This window comes from Zerene cesonia, chromosome 24 (assembly GCF_012273895.1).
Source record: "Zerene cesonia ecotype Mississippi chromosome 24, Zerene_cesonia_1.1, whole genome shotgun sequence".
NCBI classification, from domain to species: Eukaryota; Metazoa; Arthropoda; class Insecta; order Lepidoptera; family Pieridae; genus Zerene; species Zerene cesonia.
In genome coordinates, this window is record NC_052125.1 from 263,019 (window position 1) to 279,071 (window position 16,053).

The 16,053-nt window shown below is 43.4% G+C and overlaps 1 protein-coding gene across 1 annotated transcript in view; it reads left to right on the forward strand.

Annotated features, from left to right (window-relative positions):
- Positions 1-16,053, forward strand: part of LOC119836334 (neogenin) — an 87,909-nt gene extending 71,856 nt beyond the window's left edge. Inside the window, exons 9-32 of the mRNA XM_038361635.1 lie at positions 125-291; positions 579-697; positions 1,176-1,521; positions 1,944-2,067; positions 2,589-2,744; positions 3,215-3,430; positions 4,231-4,473; positions 4,814-4,934; positions 5,877-6,035; positions 6,622-6,821; positions 6,975-7,040; positions 7,271-7,412; positions 8,424-8,585; positions 8,861-9,061; positions 9,638-9,788; positions 10,959-11,074; positions 11,559-11,720; positions 12,032-12,136; positions 12,347-12,435; positions 12,745-12,826; positions 13,402-13,519; positions 14,318-14,508; positions 15,214-15,294; positions 15,891-16,053. Of these exons, the coding sequence (XP_038217563.1) occupies positions 125-291; positions 579-697; positions 1,176-1,521; positions 1,944-2,067; positions 2,589-2,744; positions 3,215-3,430; positions 4,231-4,473; positions 4,814-4,934; positions 5,877-6,035; positions 6,622-6,821; positions 6,975-7,040; positions 7,271-7,412; positions 8,424-8,585; positions 8,861-9,061; positions 9,638-9,788; positions 10,959-11,074; positions 11,559-11,720; positions 12,032-12,136; positions 12,347-12,435; positions 12,745-12,826; positions 13,402-13,519; positions 14,318-14,508; positions 15,214-15,294; positions 15,891-16,033 (3,660 nt within the window). The 3' untranslated portion in view covers positions 16,034-16,053. The remainder of the gene's footprint in view (positions 1-124; positions 292-578; positions 698-1,175; positions 1,522-1,943; positions 2,068-2,588; positions 2,745-3,214; positions 3,431-4,230; positions 4,474-4,813; positions 4,935-5,876; positions 6,036-6,621; positions 6,822-6,974; positions 7,041-7,270; positions 7,413-8,423; positions 8,586-8,860; positions 9,062-9,637; positions 9,789-10,958; positions 11,075-11,558; positions 11,721-12,031; positions 12,137-12,346; positions 12,436-12,744; positions 12,827-13,401; positions 13,520-14,317; positions 14,509-15,213; positions 15,295-15,890) is intronic.

Here is a 16,053-nt window from a genome sequence, read left to right on the forward strand (position 1 = left end):
ATTTGTTTGCGTAGATGGAATCAAAATCGAAGCGGCAATTGTATGAGATTACACTTCTAGAGTATTCTTATTCGTAGGATATACGTAAGAAAATATGACACAAGAAGCAATTTAAACATTACAGAGCGTTCCCCGAGTAACGTTACCAGAGGGCGATATGGTGCGCGCGCGAAGGCGTGGCGACTCGCGCTTGGCCTGCGAGGTTAAGGGCAAACCGCCGCCCAGGGTCACGTGGCTGAAGGACGGGGAACCCTTGTCGCCAAATAACCACGATATAGCTATGGTTGATGGGTATGTGTTAAAATAAGTTAAGATTAGATTTATTCATACGAATTTGTCCGAAAACAGACTCAAACTCTCAAGAAGGCCTCTGCCTATTGGACCTGTGTACCCATAAGCCTTACATATATATAAGTTTTAATTAAAATACCGGTTTTTATTCTTATGGTTGTGCCATGTATTATGGAGAACAGAGTCAGAAATAATGTTATTTCATCAAAATCAAATATTCCCATGAACACACATAAGCAATAGCAAAGGTCTCAAACATGACCCCTGTGGGACACCCCACATTGCAGCAGCTCCCTGCGCATCCAGGGCGTGCTGCCGGAGGACGCAGGCGTGTTCCAGTGCTTCGCCTCCTCACCGGCCGGCACCAGCACGGCCGCGCTGCGTCTCTTGGTGTTGCCAGAGAATGGTAATGTTACATTATTTAAATTTCTATAGTATCTAATGCAATTAATAAACACTGAAAATTTTAAAGAATAAATAAGTTTCTTTCCCTTTCAGAACATTTTTTCTATTTAAATTTTTTAAATGGTTTTAACGAAAATCCCGCAATTACGATTAATTAATATAAGACGTTTCATATTAATCAAATGTAAAAGTGATAATTTCCTCTTAGGTCAATTAAATGAATGAAAATACTGTGTGGATTGCATATAAATTTTCGAGTTTTGAAATGTATGCTTGATGCAGTGAATATTATAAGACAACGCAATGTGTTTACATATTAAAATACACAGCACTAACACATTTGCACAGTCCTTCATTATTTACGAACATCTCCGTTATTTATTTTTATCCCCTTTTTTGCCATTTATCATTATTATTGTTTTTATTCATTTTTATTTCCTTCATTACAAACTTTATTGTTATCCAGTTTTAATTTTCAGCCCCCGACCCCCCAAGCACACCACATGACATTTTTAACAGCCTTCTAACTTCAGACCTAGATTTAGATCCTACAGAAGATCTTGATCTAGGTGAAACGTCATCTGCGTATACATCAGAGCCCGATTTAGAGTACGACGATTATTTAAATTCAAATGACTTGTTTCACGCTGCTCAAGGAATGGATAGTGAGGTTGAAGGCAACGCGAGTGTGGTCTCTGCGCCTATAAACTTAAGGGCGGTTATTGTAAAGCACAGATTCGTGACATTGAGCTGGGAAGAGCCGGAGCATAAGATTGAGGAAATAACTGGATACGCTGTGTTCTATAAGGTCAAAGGGAGTGAGCGGTAAGTGAATATAGGAATACTAACTTTCATCCAGATTTTTCGCAGTGTAACTTAGATTAAACTAAAGTAATTTTCATTTTTACTTTTCCATTTGTGAAGGTATTTTTTATATTTGCACTAGAAATTATTATCTTCATGGTTGAATTCAATGATATTTCAATTTTTTTTAGAGGGGAATTAAGAAATCACGTAAAACCTATTAATTTCTCATATATATATATATATATATATTTTTTTTTACAAAAATTTAAACATACTTAATTGTACTTGTGTACTTTGACTCTATCTATAATTAATGTAACTAATGTTATGATATAGACTTGCTTCAAGTGTACCTATATATGTGCCTATGAAAATGAATTTATGATATACTAGCTGCGCCCCGCGGTTTCGCCCGCGTAAGTTATTTATCATATTTCCAGTGAGCGCGTGTCCCGCGGCGCTGGCTCGAGGCACGAGATGAACATCCCATCGCTGCAACCCGACACACCCTACGAGTTCACCGCGCGAGCCTACACGCAGAACGCAGTGTCTCCGCCCACTGCGGTGAGTGGGAGGCGTGTGGAGTGATAAAGGGGGGGGGGGTATTGTTTTAGGATCACAAAGACAATAGTGTATAAGAGATTAAAAGAAAATGTGAGATAGTTATAAAAATTGCGAGTTACCTATCCATAGGTCGCTGACTTAGATCCAGCTTGAAGGACCAGTAAATCTGAAATGGACTAAGCCCTTGTGGGCTTAGTCCATTTGTATGTCATGTCATGTAAACTACGGTTAAGCTAAAATATCTTCATTTAGAATGATAATTGACATCATTCATACACACAATAAACGCTCGGACATCAAGATTCCTGTTTTATCCCAAGGAAGCATTTAATTGGGAGAAATAGTATCCTATCACCCAAGACAGCTTAAAATTTTTTGAAAGTATTTTCAGTGTAATTGCCGGACAAACATCTAAACAAACCAACTTTCACTTTTATAATACTAGTGCAATGTGAAGTGTCATTCGCACATAGACAGTCGATCCAGAATTTAACGCTGATTATGTGTATGAAAACTTCCAGGCGTTGGAAGTGAAGACGCCGGCGGAGGAGCTGCTGTACGGGCCCCCGGTGGACGTGCGCGTGGAGGCCACGGGGCCCCACTCGGTGAAGGTGAGCTGGTCGCCGCCGGCGGACGCAGCCACGCCGCCGAGCAAGTATGCGGTGTATTATACTGAGGTTAGTTGAGTTGGGGCGCTGAGTTGGAAAGTATTGTAACTTATCTTCATAAAAAAGATAAAAAAGTGACGTAATGACTGACTGACTCAAAATTTTTAATAAAACTAATTTAGAATAATTTATATTATATTATTGTTAAAATATAAAAAAATAGTTGCCGAATGACTGACCGACTACAAGTGGGCTTCCTATAATGAATCATGATTAAATTTTATACAAGAGGATACTTTTCCACTTTAAAGTTTAACAGGATTTATGCTTTTTGCGATAGAACTAGTATAACATGTACCTTTGATTTAATATATTATAAGTCATATATAATCTCTTAATGGTAGCATTTAAATCGATCGAGCTAATGCTAAACATTAGCCTTACAAACAAAAACAAATTGAAAAATCATTGGCCGAATGAAGCTCCCTGGGGGACTCCCGCTGATATCGAAGGAGACTATACGGTTGTCGCGTCCGCAGGTGGAGAGCGGGCGCGAGCAGAGCGAGTGGTGCGGCGCGGGCGCGGGGGCGGGGGCGGGCTCGTGCGCGCTGGGCGGGCTGCGCGCGGGCGGGCGCTACCGCGTGCGCGTGGCGGCGGCGGGCGGCGCCGCGTCCGCCGAGCGGCCCGTGCGCACGCCCGCCGCGCCGCCCGCCGCGCCGCCGCGCAACCTCACCGCGCTGCCCGCCTCGCACACCGTGAGTGCGCGCCCGCACCTCCCGCACACCCGCACACCCGCACACATCCCCCACGTCCGTACACACACACACAGCCCACACACGTCCCCCACGTCCGTACACTCACATACACAAGCAGCACCAATCGATTGACAACACACTCATGCAACCGCCCATATATACAGCAGCTCAAGTAACTCATTATTCAATCGACGAATAGGATAGACAATTATCTTTAATATAATTTATTGTAATTTCAACTCAATTAAAATAAATAGTAAGAGATTTTTGTTTCAATCTTTGGCTGTCGCAGACTCTTTCCGCTTTCAAAACATCAAAAGTCACGTCTTCTAACTTCTCCCTATCTCAAAACCCAACTCACGTAATCTATCCCCTGTTTCTTAATAATCTACTATGTTAGACTTTCATTAAACTTTTGAAGACACATACACACACACATACACACTTCTAAAAAGCATCCAACTATGCGATCAAACTGAGAATTGGAGCCATGCTGTATTGTGACGTTATGCATATATATTCAAACGAATTAATAAACGCTTAAGTTATTGTATTTGCATTTTAACTTGACACACATCAGGCAAAATACATAAAAAAGCGTTATTTTTATAAAAAATGGATTTCTAAGTAAACCATATATAATATTTATCAAATGCTTTTTGCGATACAAATTTTACAAGTAGTCTGATTACATTAAAGCTATTTATCTATGTATTTTTATTTTATGCAATTTTTTTTATAAAATAAAATGCTGTGTTATGCAAACAAAGCTCAACTTATAAAATAAATGTTATACACAGTCAATCCAAGTGCGTTGGGAGGCTCCCCCCGCCCGCACGCACGGTGGGCCCCTCACCGGGTACAAAATACGCTATCGCCTCGTGAGCGGGGGCGCCCCGGCCGGCCCGGGCGGGGCCAGCAGCGCGCCCGGTGGGGCCAGCGGGGCCAGCGGGGCCAACCGGAGACGGGCTGATTCCTTGACCACGCCCGCGGATGCGAGACGAGCGGATCTCACCAATCTGGAACCATCCGCTACTTATCAGGTTATTTTCTATCCAAGAAACACTGTGAACCTCATCTTGTTATATTGCCATTGGTATTTCTGAATTGCAATCAAGTAAGCAAAAAAAAAAAAAACGATAAAAAAACTGCCTAAAAATGGCAATTAAAAGGCAGATGTCGGTTTCATGACTGTTTCATGTTACAGTTATAAAATAGAATATTATTGATGTAAAACTTGTCTATTCCTTTGATACGTCATTGGCATTATTATTTAAATTACTGTTAAAAATGATGATGATGATGATGATGATGTTAATGATGATGATGATAATGATGATGATGACGATGATGATGAGGACGGCAATCCATCGGCTACCGCAGATCCGCATATGCGCGCTGAACGCGAACGGCTCGGGCCCGTTCAGCGAGTGGGTGAGCGCCGCGACGGCGGGGCAGCCGCGCGCCGACACCGCCGTGCCCGCGCTGCCGCCGCCGCTCACCGGTAAGCCGCCGCCTGCTGTGTGTTGTGTGCTGTGTGCTGTGTGCTGTTACAGATTGCTTATCTGTGCCGTTTGATAAGAAATTTCGTGAAAATTGAAATTAAAATTGGCGTTTTATCGCTAGATACGAAATGCGGCCTTGAATCTTATGAATTCTTATAATCGTATACGCCAAGTGAGAATAGATTTTAATGGCGTATAAAATAAATGAAAAGAAAACTTATCGAATAATGTTAGTTTTAATACATTAAATGCCTTTACAATATTGAATACATTTAACAATTTTTTTTTGATTCCACCATGTGGTTATAACCGCTAAGGTTTAATTTAATGGTCTTTTTAAGATGACTTAAGCACTAAGTAATTAAATTTTTCGCCTATCGCTAATCACTCTCTGAGGGGGAACGAATGACATCCTACTATATCCTATCCTTTTTTTTTTTATTTGTGGGGAAATCTTACATAGATACCCACGGCCCCCGGGGAAAAGGAGCCACGGCTCCTTCATAATCCACGGATTATGTCGGATTCTTACCGACTAAAACCCCACTGTATTCCGACGAACCGCTTTCATGAAGGGGTAACGGGAGCTGGTTAATATACGTCCGCGACCCCCTCGGCGGCAGCCCGTTCCCGGGCCAGTTTAGACTATATCCTATTCTACTTCCTACTATCCTATCCTACTAATATTATAAATGCGAAAGATTGTAAGGATGTGTGTGTGTTTGTTGCTCTTTCACGCAAAAACTACTGAACCGATTGCATGAAATTTGGTACGTAGACAACTGGACAACTGGAAACACATAATATAGGCTATTTTTTTATCCCGATATTTCTACGGGATACGAAATTACGCGGGTGAAACCGCGGGGCGCAGCTAGTTATAGATAAAGTTTATATTTCCTTTGTTTCTCTCCTATTGTACGTGTAAACACGGTTCGCAGCCCGCGCCGGGCGCGACTGGATCTCGGTGTGGTGGGGCGCGGCGGGCGAGGGCGGCAGCGCGGCGCGCGGCTGGTGGCTGGGCTGGGGGCTCGGCGTGCCCGACGACCACTCGCGGGAGCTGCCCGTGCACAGGACCTCCTACGTCATACGCGGCCTTGGTGAGTGAAGGGAGAGGGATATGGGGGGGGGGGGTATGGGTGTTATATTAAACGATCGGATGGATATCAATCAAATAGTTAACTAAAAATAATCTATACTAATATTATAGAGCTGAAAAGTTAATTTGCTTGTTTGTTAGGAATCTCAGGAATGGGACCAGTAGCGATTTGAAAAATTCTTTCAGTGTTACATACCCCATTTATTGAAGTGGGCTATAGCTATATATGTACTACGGGCGAAAACTGTAGCTGCAACATATTTTTTACCTTCTTGTAAGATTTCTCTTTATATCGTTGCTTGTACATTTATGTGTTCTATACTTGTCTGAGCGTATAAAGAATATTGGTTCTTTCATTCTATTAATATATATATATACTAGCTGCGCCCCGCGGTTTCACCCGCGTAAGTCCGTATCCCGTGGGAATATCGGGATAAAAAATAGATGTTGGCCGATTCTCAGACCTACCCAATATGCTTACCAAATTTCAGAGGAATCGGTCAAGCCGTTTCGGAGGAGTATGGCAACGAAAACTGTGACACGAGAATTTTATATATATAGATATAGAAAAATTATCCATCTTCCAGAATCAAACTCCGAGTACGTGATATCCCTCCGCGCCAGCAACGCGCTGGGCTTAGGTCCAGCTGTGTACGCGACCGTCCGCACCAGGACGTCGTCGCCGGACGACGAACCGGACGAACCGGACGAAGCGGACACCGATGAACCGGATGAGACCGACGAGACGGAGGACACACCGCCGCTGATACCGCCCGTCGGACTTAAGGTAAATGTCACGCGGGATGTTTCATGTGCGATATGTGAACAAAATTATCTCAAAAATTTATTTATAGAGATTTTTTTTTTGTATGTGCGGTGCTGTTTATTTTATTTATTTCTTTCTTTCTTTTTTTTCAAAATGTGTTTTAATTGTTTTCAGGTTATAATGCTGAGTGGTACGACCGCAGTTGTTTACTGGACAGATCCAACGTTACCCAAAGGACAGGTAATCTTTACACACAATATTATTGAAAGTAAATATTTTGTAAAATATATTAAAGTGTAGGTACTTTTACCTATGGAAACAAAAAACAATTTATATACTACTTTGACGTTATTTTTTTTTACTATAAGACTTTGTTACGTAACAAAGAATTTTTTTTCGTTAGCTTTTCGTTAAACTCCCCAAGATAGATAGATAAGAGTGTTTAAATCCCGCCGCTTTCCCCTTGCCAGCTGGCGACGGACGGGCGGCGGTACGTGGTGCGCTGGGCGGCGGGCGGGCGCGTGCGCACGTACAACGTCACCGACCTCAACTGCATGCTGGACGACTTGCGGCCCTACACCACGTACGAGTTTGCGGTCAAGCTCATTAAGGGTGAGTTGGCTACATTTGGGGAGTAGTTGTGAGAATGTGTGATTGTCTGTTCTCTACCAACTGAAAAAAAGCATAACCTAATTCTTTTCTTTTTAGGGTTGGGTTACCTTTGAAAGTTTTGACTATGAACTGAATTTGAAGATTTCCCTAGCCTATTTTCATAAAGTCCCATTTGGTCTAGTTCTGTCTATTTGAAGGCAGTTTATTTTTTGATATAAGTAGTTGAAAATGTTTCTTTTACCTTTTTTTTTATAAAAAAAGGTGTATCCGTTACTGTTATATTGTAAAAACCGTCAGAATATAATCTAACTTGCGATATCACCAACTGTCGAGAAATCTTGATCTGCAATATTGCATTGTAACGCATTATTTAACATTTTATGTAAAAACGTCATATCCAAAAGTTTCGTCTGTCATCTAGGAAGCCCAATTTGAACAATTTAATCTTTCTGAGTAAGAAAAAAGCTGTAGGTTGTGATGATATAAAAAAGAGACAAAAATTAGTCGCATTATGTTGTGGTCGTCTGCATAAAGATATGAAGCTGAGTTATGAAAGCAGTTAATTGTGTCGTTCACAAATACTACAAATAATAGCAGCCCCAAATGTGACCCCTGGGGAACACCAGACATCACATCAACATACACTGAATTGATTGACAAGATTGATATCCGTTTACAAACGTATGATTGACGATTACTCAGATATTTCCTGAACCAATTCAACAAACATTCAGCAATAGCGTTCTCATTAAGCTTTTGTCAAAGCATTTTGTGACTGACTTTATCGAAAGCTTTGCTAAATTCAGTATGAATGACATCAACTTGAATAAGATTTTCAACATAATCTATAATTCTCTACAAATGAAATGAGCTTACTAGAGGTAGACCTATACTTGTGTGCTTGTATAGGATAGGCAGATTAAAATCTCGCGTTTCAGATTAAATTTAAATAGTGTTTACAATATAACAGCGATATATACATAGTCGGAATAACGTTCGTTGGTCGGTCAGGCGGGCGCTCGTCGGCGTGGTCGATGCTGGCGAGCAACACGACGCTGGAGGCGGCGCCCGGCTCCGCGCCGCGCGAGCTGCGCGCCGCGCCCGCCGCGCCCGCCGCGCGCGCCGCCGACCTCGCCTGGGCGCCGCCCGCCCGCCCCAACGGCAGGATCACCGGTGAGCGCGCACAGACACACCCGCACACCCGCACACCCGCACACCCCACACCCCGCACACACACGAGCTGCGCGCCGCGCCCGCCGCGCGCGCCGCAGACCTCGCCTGGGCGCCGCCCGCCCGCCCCAACGGCAGGATCACCGGTGAGCGCGCACAGACACACCCGCACACCCGCACAACCGCACACCCCGCACCCCTCACACACACCTACACCCGCACACACATGAGCTGCGCGCCGCCGAAAAAATCAGTTTACCATAATTTTTTCTCTCCAGGCTACGTGATAATGTACGCGGTCCAGCGTCCAACGACCGGCGCGGCGGAGGAGTGGACCGCGGTCACGGTCGTCGGCGACCGGACCAGGACGCGCGTGGATCGGCTGCGCGCCAGGACCACGTACAGCTTCAAGATACAGGCGCGGAACAGCAAGGGCTTGGGTCCTTTTAGCCCCGTCATCACTTATACTACGGGACTTGGTGAGTTATCACCACTCAGGTCGTTATCACAGTTTTCCTTGTCATCATCGTTGTACGAACAAGTAATACCAGCATAATCCATGCTAAATGGAGGCTTTGATTGCCACCACGTGTCCGCAAACTTAATATATAAGCATCGTTAAGTGTTGTAACATAATCAATTGACGTTCGACTGTATAAGAAAGTGCATTAACTGTACTTAGCCTCCAAGGGCTTAGTGGTCCTTCGAGCCGGATCTGAAGCAGCGAACTATATTATTAAGTTACGTTTTATTATTGCTATTGTATGTGAAGTTTATTATATTTTACTTATCTAATTATAGTGAAAAAAACAATATTTTATAACAAAAATATGGGGACGGGTTAAAATTGTTGACACAGTAAATTTTAGTTTGGACTATCGATTGCCAATATCGCGTACATTGGACATTTATGAGTGGCTTTCACATTATTTTTATATTCCCTTTTCTCCACTTGATTATCCCACATCCATCTAAGAACGTGACAAGGTAAAGCAGGGTGATGTTGCTATCTTTTATCGTCACGTGCCCTTTTCTCACGAGCTCTCTGGTGACAGAGAGCGGCGAGGGCGCCGGGCTCGCGTCGGCCACGTCGGCGTGGCTGTGGGCCAGCGCGGGCGGCGCGTGCGCCGTGCTCGCGCTCGCGGCCGCGCTCGCGCTCTCGCTCTGCTGCCGCCGCGCGCAGCCGCCGCTCTCGCCGGACACCAGGTGCACTGCACTACACTACACTACACTACACTACACTACAATACATTACACAACTATCTCTATACTACACTAAACAATATTGACAAATGTTACACAAGACTACTGTAATGATGAATTCGGCAAACTGAACCGCCCAAACTTTATGCGATTTCACACAAGACTACTACTCTAAAACCAAATATAATAAAACTAAACTACACTACACTATACTCCTCTTACCATACCATGGTTCATCACACCAACACATTCCACTTTACTAAATCAGACCCTACATAAAACTAAACAATTACACAAGTATTATATACACTACTCAACCCAAGTCTACACACAAGATTACCATTCGTACGTTACCACCTCACTACATCTTACTACGCCTACTTTACATCACACAGTCTTCGTGTTTTATAACTCCAACACTTATCATCTCACTACACAGCACTCCCCATTTACCAGATCTGACCGCGCTACATAAAACTACACCCAACTATGTAATATTCATCACAGAAGCACACAAGATTATCCTAAGATCTCACTACACGATCTTTCACCACACTTCAAAACACTTACAAACAGCACTAGACCAAAATACACTGCAATATCGTCACACCGACCCACACAACACTAGATTCCGCTAGGTTTTTCCATGATAACAATATATAGAAAAAAAAATGGTTGCCTGTAAAGTCGGTTTTACGGGCGAAGATTTTACGTGACAACGTCTTTTTCTCGGTAGAATATTTATTGATATGAATATTATTAAATTGTACAATAGGAACAAGGAATTGAATGAAAATAAGAATTGCACAAATTTTAACTATAGAATATATATTTTGTTTACTAAAAAGACAGAGACAGAGACACAAGCACGCGCCGATTCAATGCGCCTAATTCTCTAGTGCTGCGCGCGCGGAGGACCGATCATAGTTCGATGACTCATCGTAACGTTACCTTTTTCATGAGTGACTCCGAGCCGCAACCTAATTTAAGACGTTGTCACGTCAAAATGCTCGTGATTAATTAATTTTAACACCAAATAGCCAGTTACCGTTGTAAAGAAAATGCCTAGAAATAAGAAAATTCTGCATTTTACACGTGTCTTATCCATGCTACATAATGTTCTGAAGCTACAAGACAGTACCGGAAGATTCAAATTGCATTGCAATGTTCCAGCACGTACCAGAAGGCGTCAGCGTCGGCCGGCATCAAGCCGCCGGACCTCTGGATACACCACGACCAAATGGAGCTGAAGCACATGGACAAGAGCTTGCACAGCTCTGCCAGTAAGAGTACGAGTTGGTTCTCTTCTGTTCTATCTATGGGCTTGGTTGATTCTCTATGTGGAATTTTATTTTTGCTGTTCAAGAAGAGTTATTGATTTAAAAAAAAATCCCCTTTCTAACTACGAAACACGTGTTTTTTGAGTTCTCTTAATAATTTTCTTTAATCTGTTTTTTTTTTTGTAAAAAACCCATAGGCGGGGTAGAATTTAAATTTTTGTCTCATATCTGATGGCAAAACGGTCGATTTTTAACAATTCTTTATTAGTAAATAGTTATCACTACACCGTATATAACTTTCCGCCGTCTGTGTGTCTGTATATATATCTTTAAGATTATGTAACATCTTTTTAAGTCTTTTCAATTATGGGGATTTTTTAATACATTAGAGCAAGGTTTATATGTTTATTAATATAGAAAAATGGGGGAGAGGGGTTTTACTTGGAGTTTAAAGCGTGCAAAGCATAATTATATATTTGTACCCGTCCGGCAGTCTCGGCGGGCAGCGCGGAGGCGGCGCTGGGCGGCGCGGGGCTGCTGGGGGGCGGCGCGGGGCTGGCGGGCGGCGCGGGGCTGCGCGCGCCGCCCGCCGAGTACGAGCCGGCACGCGCCGCGCCCGCCTCGCTCGACCGCCGCTACGTGCCCACGTATGTCGGTGAGTGGGGGGGGGAGGGAGAGGACAGGAATATAACGTAGATGCTTTTGTGTAATGCTTGTTTGATTTTTTTATACTAATATTGTTTCCCTGTATGTATGGTTTCCTCTTATTATGTGCTATCTGCCATCGAAACCGATCCAGCCGTTCCGGAGATTAGCCGAAAAAAACCAGACAACATGTTTTTTGGTACATGTGACATTATATTGCGTGTATTGTTTTTGTGTCTTTGTGTGTAGAACCAGCTATTTTTTTTTGTTTTTTCTTTAATGCACCTTTTATATTGTTCCTTTTTATTTGTTTTTTTTAAGAGTCTCGCACGCCATCTTGCGCGGGCTCGGGCGGTTCCGACGCGTGTCGAACGCCGCTTTGCAACCGCTGCGACCTGCCCGATTATATGCCGCAGTCTTATTTAGGTCTTCAATGCTTTTTTTATTTGACTGTTTTCTGGCACACAACTTTTAAATTTAATTTCATTATTTTTTTTATTTTCATTATTTATTATTTTTCTTTTATTACTGTCTCATGCAACCATTATAAGATACCATCTTTTTTTAACGATATAACGATATTTTTATAAAACTATAGTTTGAAGTGTATTTGACTAACTTTTTACAACATTTCAGCCATGACAGGAATGGGAGTGGGCGTGGGGGTCGGAATGGGCGTGGGCTGCACGTCAACGTGTGAGAGGCGGAGGCATATGCCCGATCAGGTATGTCATATTAGATATCTATTGTAAAGTTATAAAATGTAAGTTTGTTTGAAATTGTCTCAGGAAGCGCTGGCTCAAATTAAAAGATTAACAAAAAATCAACATACAGTAAAAATCTTTTAAAACAACTTAACAATACCACGCCTAAGCCACGCAACCGGTTTAAATGAAATTTGGTACAGTGATAGTTTGAGACCGAAGGAGGATATAGTGTTTATCCCGGAATTCCCATAGGAACGCGAAATATGCCAGGAAATCCACAGGCCTGTCTATGGCAAGGAAATAAATATTTATTTTCAATGTTCGCAGAGCACGCCGCTGCTGAGCGGGGTGGCGCCGCTGAGCTCGGCGCAGTCCTCCCTCGCGTCGCTGCACGCGCCGCCCGCGCCCTGTACGTACTCTCGCTGTCTCTTGTTTTCTCTTCTCTTCTCTTCTTTTCTCTTCCTTTCTCTATGTTTTTTAAATTTGAATGTGAATCGTATTAATGTAAGTGAAGCCTGTATATATACGTATCATAAAATATTATTTATCTGTGTTTCGTACAGTGAGTGTGGGAGCCTTGTGACTGGCTGAGATTTGTTATTAACTGGCTGCATCAACTGGATAGTTGTGCGGAATTGTAGTACATTCTTACCGCCTTCAAATAATATTTAAGTGGTTCCTTATTTTGATTTCCAGCACACATCATAATATTGTAAATGTGACACTTGGTTTGTTTGGATGTTTGTCCGTCAATCACGCTGAAATTACTGAACGGATATTGATGAAATTTGGTATACAGACAGGGTATCAGCTGACTCGGGTGGTAGGATAATTTTAATCCCGATTAAATGCTCCCTTGGGATAAAACAGGAATCTTGATATCCAGACGGAGCCGAGACGAGCGTCTATTCATATATTATCTGAAGATATAACTATCCATAAATAAATAACTAAATAATGAAGTGTCAAATGTACGGTCGGCAGGCGGCGCGAGCTCGTGCCCGCTGAGCGCGTGCGCGGGCGCCGACGTGTACGCGACCGCGCTCAGCGCGCGCGAGCGCGGACACTACGTCGCCTACGAGCCGCTCGGACACTACACGCAGTGAGTCGCACGCGCACAGACACACACACACACACACACACACACACACACACACACACACACACACTACTAACCTCGATTGAGTACACTTTAGTGACTGAATTAGAAAGAAAGAAAGAAAGAAATACATTTATTGTCTATAAAATGAACAGCACCGCACATACACAAAAACCTTCAGTAAAAAAAAAAATCTTTATAAATAATTTACAACTAAAACTAATATCTACATTAAAAAATAACTATTACACTTAAAACAACTAACAAAAACAAAAAAAATAAAGCAGTGCACTGTGCGGCTTGTTTATTACAGACAAAAGGGACTCAGTTAATGTCATGCAAGAGCTGAGCTTTTACATAACACTGGTTTTCAGCACAGACACATGGAGCAGACAGTACCTTTCATTCTACTCAGTTTGAAACTTAGCCTCTATAATAAACACCGCTGTTGTATTTGCTGACCGTACACATTACACACACTACTTACTGACTTAATTAAGCTTAGTCTCTATGATAAACGGCACTGTCGTATTTTGCTGACTGTACTATCATTTCATACATCCGACAAGTTTGACAATTGACAATTGAGAGCCTAATTTCTATATTTACGGGACTGTTGAATAAAGAGATGCTTAATGAAAATGCATTGTATGCAGTGAATTCTCAGTGAATTGCTGACCTTACACATACACACACACAGCAATGCACGTTCACATACACATGTACATATACTGCATTCATACTTGGATGCTACACACGCGGACATTACGCGCACTAAGTTGCCGTCTGACGTGTCCACAGCCGCGACTCGCTGAGCAGCGAGGCCGGCACGGGCCCGGGCGGCGGCGTCGGTGCGGGCGGTAGCGTCGGTGCGGGCGGTAGCGTCGGGACGAGCGCGGGCGGCTCGCTGCAGCGCCGCGCGCACGCCGCCGGCCTGCACAGCTTCGCGCTCGACAACGCGTCCGACCACAGCACGCCCTCGCACTCCAAGGGTGAGCCGGCACGCACACACACACACATACACTTATATACCTACCTACATAACTATATATATATATACACATATTGTTCACACACTTGTTCGCTTCCCACATTACCTCGTCGCGCCATTTCGATAAATCGATACACACACACACACACATACACACATAGTTGCGTACACATGCCAAGCTAACTCCCCATCTCATATCACACCTGCTAATATTATAAATGCGACAGTAACTTTATCTATCTGTCTATTACACTTTCACGCTTAAACCACTGAACCGATTTGAGAAAGGACACAGAATTCTTTTTATCGCGAAAAAAAAGGGTAGAAGAGATTGAAATATGAAAGTTTGTATGAAAGTTAGTTATTGTCAAACATAAAATCGTGTGAGATTCTTTCACGCCTGAACTAATTTTGACAAATAGTCTAGAGCTTGGGAAAGACTATAGGCTCTTTACCATGTCGCGCGATATAATCTAATTCCATGCAGGCTAAGCCGCGGATGGAATGCTAGTATTATATAAATATGGAAAAAAAGCATTTATAATAATCACCATATCAGATATTCCAGATTGGAAAATAGTCCTCATTGCAGGTGTCATCAAGCGATCTATAACCTCACCAAAACACAATACACATCCCCACTCAATCCAACATGCGCCTCCATTTAGCACAGTTGGTTAATGCGACCGTTTCCCCTCGCTTCCAGCGGGCAGCGTGCGGGAGACGTCCCCGTACAAGAAGAGCGCGAGCTCCTCCCCCGGACACATACCGAATAGATTGCAGCTGGGTAAGTGCTTCTTCCGGGGCCCCGGGGGGTGACCGGCCCCCGTGGCCCCTTGTGGGGTTTTGGTCGGTGGGAATCTGACATAACCCACGGCTCCTTCCCTGGAGATCGGGGGGATCTATGCAAGATTTCCCCACTTAATAAAAGTGCTTCAGACATTACGTTTGTGTGCTTTCCAATTAATTACATTATCCTCTTTGTCTGTCTTTGCATATGGACTAGGTAGCTAACTCTCCGCACGCGGCTTTGCCTGCGATGTTTAAAGAAAACTCGCAGAGATGTACCGTTCCCGTTGGAATTCCAGGTTTAAAACAATGTTTGTATCCAATTTCGTCCAAATCGGTTTAGCAGTTATCTAGACATATTTAATTTTTAGTTTATTAGCATTCAAATGGATATGTATATATGTATGTATATAGATACATGGAAATTTTATAGAACAGAAAAAATAAAAATGAAATGTCGTCATAGCATAGCTTTACCATTTGCATCCGGGGGAAATGGGTGAATGGGTAGTGTGGGAAAGGGGAAATTGGGAAATGGGGGAATAGGAAAATGGATGGTATGTTATAATAACTAATGCGACGTGGTGGCGGCAGGCGGCGCGCTGGCGCACAGCGGCGCCGAGCTGGAGCCGCTCACGCCGTCGCGCTCCACCGAGCGGCTGCACCGCGACATGCAGAACCTCGAGGGGCTCATGAAGGACCTCTCCGCCATCACGCAGCAGCAGTTCCACTGCTAGCCCCGCCCCCTCCGCCTCCC